General features: G+C 37.1%; 1 protein-coding gene across 2 annotated transcripts; it reads left to right on the forward strand.

Annotated features, from left to right (window-relative positions):
* Positions 1-346: 346 nt before the first annotated feature.
* On the forward strand, positions 347-5,845 carry lpxn (leupaxin). Of its 2 annotated transcripts, XM_051903224.1 has the most exons (9): positions 347-494; positions 1,784-1,908; positions 2,504-2,559; positions 2,714-2,813; positions 3,007-3,276; positions 3,396-3,569; positions 4,246-4,327; positions 4,458-4,606; positions 4,812-5,845. In XM_051903224.1, the coding sequence occupies exons 1-9, from the start codon at positions 482-484 to the stop codon at positions 5,076-5,078; spliced, it is 1,236 nt and encodes a 411-aa protein (XP_051759184.1). In that variant the 5' UTR covers positions 347-481; the 3' UTR covers positions 5,079-5,845. The 2 variants fall into 2 exon arrangements, with proteins under 2 accessions (XP_051759184.1, XP_051759185.1); XM_051903225.1 differs by lacking the exons at positions 4,458-4,606; positions 4,812-5,845 and having other exon boundaries at positions 4,208-4,246.
* Positions 5,846-11,606: the final 5,761 nt, after the last annotated feature.

Consider the following 11,606-nt stretch of genomic DNA (forward strand, 5'->3'; position numbering starts at 1 on the left):
GTTCTTAAGTTTCAATACTTTGTACACTTTTCATTTTACACATTTACCATAATGTTTAATCAAATTGGTAAAACATTTTCAATAAAGTTCTAAAACATATTTTAAATACACTTGGTTTGGTAACACCACTACTTTTATTAGGCTACTATACAGCTAATACTACCATTACTACTACTACTACTAAAATTAAAGTATTTGAATAAATGGGTACACAACTCATCTCACTTCTATTATGAGGGCCATACGGCCACTCAAAACATTCAGAGTGCCCTTTGGCAAATAGTAGCATAATGCAAAAGGGTGAAATAGTACTTGAGAATAGGACTGAAACAACAAGAGCACAAAAAGGAAGCAACATAAGTTTCACATGTGAGATTGGGTTCAACCCACAGCTGCATGTATCAGATCACCCTACCACACATGCTCACTAGGAACACGCAACGTGCGCTGCTTACCTCTCATTTCACCCCGCCAGATCACCATGGATGAACTCGGTGAGTTGTTCGACCTTCTGTGTCATTCTAACACTGAAGTCTTAATCAGTGTAGAGGCTCTAAAGACGTACAGACCTGCTGTTTACATACCCCTTGAAGAATATGCAAGATGTTAATCATTTTAACAAAATAAGAGTGATTATAAAAGTTGCATTTTTTATATATATATATATTATTGTCCTGAACAAGCTGTGTTACAAAACAGATGTTTACATAGTCCACAAGACAAAACAATAACTGAATTTACACAAATGAACCATTTCAAAATGATGATCAACGACTGTTTTTCTGTTCTGTGATGGTTGTTTATGAGCCCTAGTTTGTCTTGAGCAGTTAAACTGCCCAATGTTCTTCAGAAGTCCTTCACATTCTTTGGTTTTCTAGCATATTTGAACCCTTTCTAACAGTGACTGTGATTTTGAGATCCAACTTTTTTGAGGACAGTTGAGGGACTCATAAACAATTATTACAAAAGGTGAAAACATTCATTGATGCTCAAGAAGCAAACACGATGCATTAAGAGCTCTTGTTTTGTTTAAATATCTGATTTTTCATTTAGTATTGCCCTTCAGAAGCTACATGTACATGAGATATTTACATGTTTCCTAGTAGACAAAATAAGCACAATTTACCCTAATCATCTGATTTAAAAAGTTTACGTCCCCTGTTTCTTAATGAATTGTGTTGCCTTCTTGAGCATCAGTGAATGGATAGTTGTGTACATTTACATCTATTTAAACCAGGCCTTTCTGGGAGAGAGTGAGAAATGTTGTCATTCGAAAAAAAATAAAATGTATATATAAATATGTAAACATATTCTTTACTGGCAGCATTTTGGTATGAGGATTTATAATTCAGTTTTTCTTCCCTGTGAGAAGTAATGAGTGCTGTGAAGTCCTGTCACTATTAAGAATAAAATTATGCTGTTGTGAAATTATTAAGAGCTTGAATTTTCCTTGGTATTCTTACAGAAGTGAGTCAGATCTATATTAAGTGACTTTTTCTATGTCAGCAAAAAAGTGTGGCAAAAGTTTGAAATTCATGTGTTTTTTATGTTCTGTGTTCTGCATCCGTTGTGAGGACAGTGATGTGCCTTCTCACTTCCTCAGGAAATGACACGGATTGCTAACGTACAGTGGCTTTACCTTTAGTGCAACACCTACACAACTATTGCTTCAGTGCATTGCTTTTTTACATTTTTTTTTTTTTGGTCAGTGTACGTGTGAAAGTTTGTGTGTTCAGTGTCACTGATTGCACTGCATGAGTTTCATGTGATTTTGATATTGCAGACATGCTTTTAGAGGAGTTGGCTCTGAACTCCACCCAGACGTCAAATGTTCCTGCACCTATTCCACCCAAAACTCTCTCACTGGAAGCCTCAGTTAAAAGCAACAACACAACTCAGCTTGAACAAGTAATTACATTTCATGCAGGCCTGTTCATTTTCATTTTCAAGTTGATTTGAGACAAGAATTTTGAAAAACATTACAATTTTAAAAACATACACTACCATTCAAAAGTTTGGTCTCTGTAAGATTTTTCTCTTATATGATTAGATCAAAAATACACTAAAAACAGTAATATTGTGAAACACAATTTTAAATAACTGTTTTCTGTTTTAAGATGTAATTTTTTCCTGTGATTGCAAAGCTGAATTTTCAGTATCATTACTTCAGTCTTCAGAGTCACATGATCCTTCAGAAATCATTCTAATATGCTGATTTGGTGCTCAAGAGACATTTATCAATGTTGAAAACAGTTGTGCTGCTAAATATTTGCGTGTAAATAATACATTTTCTTAGGATTCTTTGATAATAGAAAGTTTATTGAAACATCTGTTTACTATCACTTTTGATCAATTCACTGCATCCTTGCGAAATAAAAGAATTCATTTTTTTTTTTTAATAATTAAAAAATAAAATCTTATTGACCACAAAATAAAAATAGCTATTTAATACATATTTAGGCCCAAACTGATTCATTCTAATGCTTTATTCCTCTCTTCACAGACCGAATCCTCAATTCTTGTTGCTGGTTCAGGAAAGACATTTGATAATGCCTACAGGTAAATCCATGTTTTTGCAAAATGCGGAGTATAAATAATCTGTCTGTTATATGTATCTTATTTGTGAGATCATGTGTAGGGTCAAAAAACATTTTGGCATGCATGGTGTCCTTTGAGGTTCAGCTGTTCATTAAGAGCAAGAATCTTTTTCTAGCGTTCTTCCAGCCCCTGTGGAGGCAGGAGTGATGAGTCCCGGTACAGCTACACGAGAGCTAGACTCCATCATGAATGAGCTGCTAGGGCTTGGCCTGGAGGTGAGGGAAACATGAGGCTGACATCAGTTGACCTCTTGATCCATCAGCTACTTGCATTTTACTGCCATTGCACATAATGAGTAGTACCAGAAGAGGGCAGTAGGAGCACATTAACGCTCCTAATTTATGCCTACTGAAATCAATTAAAAAACATCAAGCATTAAAATGGAAGACATTATACTTTATTTTGTAGGTTTCAGAACCAGTTCCTACATCAAACCCACCCCCAGTGGCTCGCAAGTCAGTAAAGGACAAAAAAACAGAGGAAACTAAAGAAAGTGATAGTGGAAGGCAGGAAGAGGATAAGAAACCACAGCATCCTCCTCTGACACAGAAAGTATCCAAGAGTGTAGATGCTATAGACGACTTGCTGGGCTCTCTCAGCTCGGACATGGAGAAAATGGGGGTCCGCACAGCTGCCAAAGGCCATTGTGCTTCTTGTGGCAAGTGTATAGCTGGGAAGGTACTACACAAATTTGTTTTAATGTCTTATTCTCTGCAAATTACTGGTGAGTTTTCTGAATTAACAAGTTTGTCATTATATCTCACAGTTTTACTGTTTATTTTCTTCTCTCCATACAGATGATCACAGCTCTGGGTCAGGTGTGGCACCCAGAACACTTTGTGTGTACGGCATGCAGGCAAGAACTCGGCACCTGTGGTTTCTTTGAGAGAGACGGCAAGCCGTACTGTGAGAAAGACTACCAGAACCTCTTCTCCCCTCGCTGCGCTTACTGCAAGGGTCCTATTATTCAGGTGACCTGCCATATCTGACTTTATTTACTCTCTGAAAGCTTGGCATTAGAGTTTTCTCAGACGTGTTAATGGAAAAGTGGTTACATTTGCATTGCATCTGATAAAACACTTGTGTTTTCTTTTTATTTTTGGCTCTAGACTATAAATTCATAATACTCTAGACCAGTGGACCCAGATTTTACATTGGACAAGTCATGACCCAATCTAGTACCAATATTTTTTATCTTAGAAAACTAAACAAAGTCTTATTAAAAGGAGTTCACCCAAAAATGAAAATTCTGTCATCATTTACTCACTCTCAAGTTGTTCCAAACCTGTATAAATTTAGTTGTTCAGCTGTATACAAAGGAAGATATTTGGAAGAATATTTGTAACCGAGCAGATCTCGCCCCCCATTGACTACCATAGTAGGAAATAAAATATGACATAATTAAGATATTTTTTTTCTGACACAGTTTAACTCTGAGATCTTGTCATATTTTATTACCATTTTTTTAAAATTATAGTGAATAAACTGTATTAATGAATGAAATGTTCAAGGTGTCTGAAGAAATTTTGGTTTGACTGTGTATAAAAATAATATTTGGAATGAAGAATTTTCAACTCTTTCACTTAACAAACAAATGAACTTATTCCAGCCAATGAAGCAGGTGGTAAATTAGTGTGTTTTGCACAGAACATTCTAACAGCGATGGATCAAACGTGGCACCCAGAACATTTTTTCTGCTCCCACTGTGGGGATCTATTTGGACCTGATGGTGAGTCAAATTCACCAGTTAATCTGACAATGTATCACCACACGAAACCCAAACATACTACATTTTGTCAGCAGATCTGGTCATCATTTGAGAAATTACCTTTTGTACGTAAAAAATTTGTCTTTGCCAGGGTATATGGAGAGAGATGGTAAACCATATTGCTCTAGGGATTTCTACCGCCTCTTTGCACCCAAATGCTCCGGCTGTGGAGAGCCAGTGAAGGATAACTATCTGTCCGCAGCCAATGGAACCTGGCACCCTGACTGCTTTGTCTGTGCGGTGAGTGAATTAGTGGCATTGAAGACTGGAATGCAATGCAGTCTTGCTCCTTATAATTAAGGAATATGGAGTCAGTCAGTCTGTACTATTGTGGTGAGCTAGGTGAATTCTTCACCTGCTCAATGTTGGCACTAGTTGATACTAGTATCAACATTCTTCTTCATTGAAGGTATCTTTAATACCCTCTTTCTGCATTTCTCTCCAGGACTGTCTGAAGCCTTTTACAGATGGTTGCTTCCTTGAGTTGGACGGTCGGCCCCTCTGTTCCCTGCACTATCACTCTAGACAGGGCACTCTGTGTGGGACCTGCGGAGAGCCCATCTCAGGTCGCTGCATCTCTGCTCTGGACCGCAAGTTTCACCCTGACCACTTTGTGTGTGCGTTCTGCCTTCGACAGCTGAGTCAGGGTGTGTTTAAGGAGCAGGGAGGGAAGCCCTACTGTTCGGTATGTCACACAAAACTCTTTGTGTGATAGAGGTGACATTTTTCAAGCAAAATTAAGGTTTAAAGCAGTGGTTCTCAACCTTTTTGACTCGAAGGCCCTCTGTTGTCCAACACAAGATTCAAAAGCCCCACTCACATAGTCTAAGATATGTATATCTGATATTCTGCTGTATGACAAAAATGCTTGTTTTCGATTTTTTTTATAAACACAAACTGAGAGTATTGATATATTTAATTACCAGGATTCATTTTGTGATTCGGCTCCCTAGTTGAGAACCACTGTTTTAGACAGAAATAGGATGGAAGGAGTGGAACTTTTTTTTTTTTTTTTTTTTCAAAATTTGTTTCAGAATAAACTTTTTAAGTCATTCAGAATGCAGTCAAATCAGAAAATGTAAATTTCACTCAAAAGTATTACAAATGTTATTGTTTACTATATTTTCAGCTACACTTTATTTCAATAGTCCACTTTAGACATTCTATTAAGTAACTTTGCAAGTACATGTCAACTAACTCTTATTAATTTGGAACTACTTTACATGTCAATTAACTCTCATTAGAGTATTAGTAGACTGTTAGGTTCGGTTTAGTAGAATAAGTTGAGCATCAAAATAAAGTGTTAGCAAATATTAAGCAGACATTCTACTAGTGGGTTATTCCTACAGTTTGGTGGACTTTATGTCCCCATGAAACAATACTGCATATTTTACATAAAATGTTAATCAACTTTCATACTACATCGTTTTTCATGCATAGATGTACTCCAATAAATAATAAAAACTATTTTTTAAGCAATTGACCAGCAAATTCCTGTGTCCCCAATCATGTTTTCTCAACTTCACTTTGAAATAAAAGTTACATGTATATTTCTACATTAGCAATTTTGAGTATTAGTATATACATTTACTTATTCTCTTTGACTTAAAATACATTTTGTTGGAATTTTTAAAACCATTAAAGTTGCAGTGTGTAAATTTTTGCGGCATCTAGCGGTGAGGTTGCGAATAGCAATATAGAGAAGCTACGGTGGCCAACACAGGACAAAGATGTCGTCTTCTGAGACAGAAGAGAGTAGCCAGTCAAGCAAACGCGTTCTGTAGAGTATTTGTCCGTTTAGGGCTACTGTAGAAACATGCCAGCGCAAAATGCTGATTTAACATGTAAGGGGGACCTGCTGTGTATGAGATAGAAATGTCTCATTCTACGGTAATAAAAACATAATGGTTCATTATGTAAGGTCTTTATATACCACTGAAAACATAGTTATGTATATTATAGTTTCTTTTCTGTCAATAGATCCTTTAAATTAGTTTATTTCCCTAAAACTTCAGTCCACCCTGTTACATTTGCCCTTTAAAACCTTAAGCATATGCCCTAAATCACATGACTTCCTACAAGTGACATCATTTTCTTGGAGGGAAGTCCAAGAACAAAGAAAGAATCAAAGAAAGAAAGAATATATTTTATATATCTATTAAAATACTTCCTTTAAAACATTAAAATGCAACTATTTATTAGGCTTGTCAGAGGGAGAAAATGTCTATCATAAAAACACACTGGTCAAGTTCAGGTTAGTATAACCTAATAATTCTGACTAAACATTTTAAATTTCACATTCACGTTCTATGAAGTTTGTCCACTCTGTTACATGGCATTTTTACAATGCAATGTGTAATAGGGTGGACAAACTTCATAGAATGTGAATGTGAAATTTAAAATGTTTATCATGTCACATCGATCAAGATGTTGTAATACATGTTAAAAAAAACAAAAAGTATAGTTACAGACTTGAAAAAGTCTTACAAATTTTATCATTATCACATCACATCAATTTAGCTGTTTTAATACATGTTGAACAAAACAAAAAGTATTGTTACAGATGGATCAAAATTTAAAGACAAAGATTCTTTGTCCCTTCTTCAAGCTGACTATGACATGAATTTAATTTTGCTCTTGTGATTATCTTAGCATAACAATACAAACATACATCACTGCAGGCCACTGAGGAGAAGTCTGGGTAAAGGCTATTAATGTACTGTTATTTCATTAAGGTTTTAAATGACCAAAAAGATTTAACTTAATACCATATGTGTTTTCATAGCCAATGCATTACAGTGACACTATGGGGACTTTTCTGTAAACATTAAAAAGGGGTTAGAATAACAACGACCATCATTTTCTTGCTTTAATAAACATGGATTGCACAGAATCCTGTTTTTGTTGTGTGCATGACAAGATCACATGAGGGAACATCCCTATAGATATTGCTCAAGATCCCTTGATTTGTCAGTTCACTGCACTGTTACTCAAGGTTCAGTTGGGCAGTAACTTAAGGAACAGCCTTCTCGTCTTCAAAGAATGCTCTTTGATGGTAAGAGATGACAGCTGCTTTCTGGGAGGATAGGTCAAAGATCAAGATGTTTATCGCACCATAACAGTCACAAACCACAAAAACCTCCCATGGTGAGTGGACAAACACTCGTGCAGTATGTGGTGGTGACCTTTAGATTTTAATGTGGTGACTTGATCTACAGCCACTTACCATTAATGGCATGAATTCAGACACTATGGCAATACTATTAACCTACAAGAAAGCACTCCCCCTCCCAAATAAGAAAATCTCCCACGAGAACCCCTTCCCTTTGTATTTAGCATTTAATGTCACAAAACTAGATGCTTATTTGGTATTTATTTCTTACCGAATGATTTTGTATTTAGTTTTCTATCAAACTTTAAGTGCTGAGGATTTGAAAAAGCGGTGAAGTATCTTTCTCATAAATCGAATGGGAGAGAAAGAGAGAGAGCAAGAGAGAATGGAGAGAAGAGGAACAGTGCGCAGTGGCTGGGAAGACATGTGTAAGCGTTGAGTTTATAAATCAAGTTGTCATCACTACATTAGAATTCTCTTTTCTGGTTTAGGCAGACTGGATTAAAATATGTTGCTGTCACAAGACAACAGAAGCTACTTTTTCTTTCATATTCTCTCTCTCTCACTCACTCCCTCCTCTCTGTTTACTGTCCCTTTGCTCAAATGACTGCTAATATAGAGCTTCCTGAAAGGGGTATCTGTTTGGAACCATATACTGGGCATTTTCATGTTGCTAAGATGTTAGTCATTTTAAAATTGTTGGTACGCAGTTAGGTGTTCTGAGTTGGTTACTAGGATATTTATTTATTTTTCCCTATTTGATAGGCCTACACTCCATCATCCTGCTCAAAAATACATTTTTACAGATAGGATAGAGCTTGAATAGAGTGACATTTTTAAGAGTCTGCACATTTTGAGCTCTCGGGGTTTTTGGTTCATATTGAATTGGTGAGTTAACTGCTGTGATCAGTTCAGTTGAATTTGCCAAAGAATCATTCAATGCAGTTTATTGATCCAGTTCATTGAAAAGAATTGGAACAAAAGAACAATTCAGGTCTCGATTTCTTTGTGAGTGAGTCATTGGATCATTTATTCAACCAATTCATTTAAAATCTCATTCATTCAGGAATAAATCAAGTGATTGTTTTTATACTGTAAATGAGTCATTGACTCATTCACTCGACCAATTCATTTAAAATCTCATTCATTCGGGAATGAAACGCCACGTGCTCCACACAGCAGTTTTGCTGCTGCTTTGTTTGAAACTATTTGCATTGGCAAAACAAAAACAGGCAATTTTATGTATAAAATGTAAACTATTCAATATTAACCTCTTGTATATTGAACTGTTGACTAAAAGCAACAACCATCCAGCTTGCTGCATCAGTATGAGCGAATTATTGGGGGCAATGGTGTTTAGTACTTGTAAAACCATAGGGAATGAAACGGGAGTACTGAACCTCGTTAAAGCGGCAGAAATAAAAGGCCTGTCAATGAGTGCTGGTGTGGCAGGAGTCAGGTGACATTTACAGCTGTAGGGCTGAAAGAGGCCGGTGGGTGAATTGGCCCGTGGATACTATTGGGAGGGTAAATGGAAGGGAGCCGCACTGAAACCCTAGCCTCACCTGAACCAGACCCTGGCCTCTCTATCACCCCACCGATCCACAAAGCCACGGCATGGGTCACAGAGCACCGTAAATACTGACCAACCTGGCAACTTTGAGACCGCACTCCCATAATAAACAATGAAGCCAATAAGTGTCCAGTATGTCACTGCCAGACAAGCCACTGAGTGTGTAACCCCACGAACAAAACCACATTCAGAGGGCTCAGGCTCCCTATAAAGGACTGTTAAGATGAATGTGGACCGCTGGATGCCAAAATGATTAACTGTATGCAATACTTAATAAAACCAATGAAGTCAAATGTAACTTAATCTATTTATGGAGCAAATGTGAAATGCAGGAGTGTCAGCAAAGCGGTGTTTTATTGATTTATTTGCCATGTCTTCCATCACCACCAGGGAGACACGTCGTAACATTTATTCTTATCCAATCCAGATGCCTGCCAGTGCAAATGTTAGAGAGACCACAAAAAAAATAAAATAAAAGAATTCAGAAATTTCTTAGGCAGTGATGTAATGCAATAAAAAAGAGCTCTGACATTTTGATAACGTTTTTTGTGTTATATGGGGGAAAATCATAGTAGACAATAATTATACATAAAATGCCCCTATTAAACCCCTCCTTTTTGCGAGCCTAATCTGCCCTGATTGGTCAGATGGCGCAGTCTGTTGTGATTGGTCTACCGCTCATAGCACATGTCGGAAACTAAACGCCTATTACCATATCTGAATTTCAGCTCTGGAAGCTTCCTCAGCACGTAATACAAACAATGGAAAAGTGCAAACAAGGGAAAAGTGCGTGCAAAGTGGATTCGCAGCACTGAAAACAGCATCTTCTCGACATGTCCACAACACAAACCAAACTCTTCCACGCCTCAGTTACGTCTACTGTGTTTGAGGGCGGGTCAAAGTAGATGTCGTTAACATTTCACAGGCAACCAGTGAAGACCATAGGCTGGCATTATGCAAATCTGTTACATCTGTATGTAACAGGAAGTGAGACTGAAATTGCAGATAACTGGTTTAAGCAGTTCAGAATCAATTCTTTCTTTAGGAGATAACTTTATTTGTCATGCACTTTGATCTTTAAAACTTTGCAGACCTTTTACATTCACAAACAGCTGTATAACACACTGCATTAAAGGCAATATTTATAAAAAAAAAAAAAAAAAAAAGCATAATAAGGGCAGTGTAATTAAACCATAACTTTCAGAGACACAATATAGGATTTCTGTCCGCTAGAGGTCGCTAGAGGCCTATTCAAAACAAAGGTGTAGTTTGATGACGCCAAGTTTGAGCGCGGAATCTTGGGACATGTGGTCTTCACCTTAACAGACAGTGCAAAAGAATGGGGATAGGACTCGGGAAGAAATCATGTTCATTGATGCGATTATTAACGTTACTGTAGAATGAAGCAGAGCAAGTGTTGTGGGAGCTGAATGAGGCCGCTGGAGCGATTGCGCAACACACGCCTCACGAGCAGCGGAACTTTTATTATGCCACAGTCGCCGGCGCCGCTTCTGCTTTTCTGGTCATGAGTATGAGGTAACACAGCTCTGTTCATCATATTAGATACATTTGTTGAAAATGATGTTATAACGTTACTCTGTGCGTTCGTTCGGCGGCTGCTGTGAGACACTGTTGTACACTGCAGTAAGATCAATTAGAATATCATATTAAATGCTGGATGGCTTGTGTTGATAAATGGCATGCAATTCATTTTAAAACGTATGATGGAGAAAATTCTGTATTACTGTTACTAAAAATAAAGCTGCATCTGATTATGCTGTGTTAGCTACTTCACTAAATAGTGTTTTTCTCCGAGGCATGGTAAAGCATGGTACTCGCAAAAAATCAAGAAAATTAGATTTAAACAATAAGACTAAACGTGTTGAGCTATATAACAACAATTAGTTTTCTGTCTATAAATATATCAAAACAGTTGTTCCCTTGTCTATTAAAACGTAATATATTAAATCGTCTTTGGTGTACATATTGCACCTTTAATTTAAAAATCCACATGGCTCAAATATCTGAGGGGGAATGTGCTTCATCATACACCTCACACAGGAAAAATTCAATGAGAATTATTGACCCCTGACTAAATCTGTGACCCATAAAATTAACTTGTTGAAGCTTTTCCATTTCCATGGCAAATCCTGAATTACCTCCAAAAAATACAATGAAACATACTTTGCACTAAACATGTAGTGATGATTTTAGATAAAAGGTTAAAGCTAGGTAAAGCAAAAACTGTGTATTGATCTGTGTAGTGAAGTAACTGCCTCTGACTGAGAGTAAAGAGTGGTTTTTGAATGAAGACAAGAAGTGACAACTTCAACACCCTCTAATTGCTTCCTGGTGACACAGAGCCCATCTAATATTAATTAGAAAAGCTCATTCAAAGTTAGAGGAAAAGGGCTGCATTCCCCCCGCCATTACCTGTATTTGGTTTGGCCCACAGCCAACCTAGCGCAGGTATCACATCAAATTAATGACTAGCTTCTCTGTACCGATGACTTCCTGTAGTGCTTAGCAGAGGCTCCCTGTGCCAGGTGACTACT

The sequence above is a fragment of the Ctenopharyngodon idella genome, chromosome 8, assembly GCF_019924925.1.
Source record: "Ctenopharyngodon idella isolate HZGC_01 chromosome 8, HZGC01, whole genome shotgun sequence".
Lineage (NCBI taxonomy): Eukaryota > Metazoa > Chordata > Actinopteri > Cypriniformes > Xenocyprididae > Ctenopharyngodon > Ctenopharyngodon idella.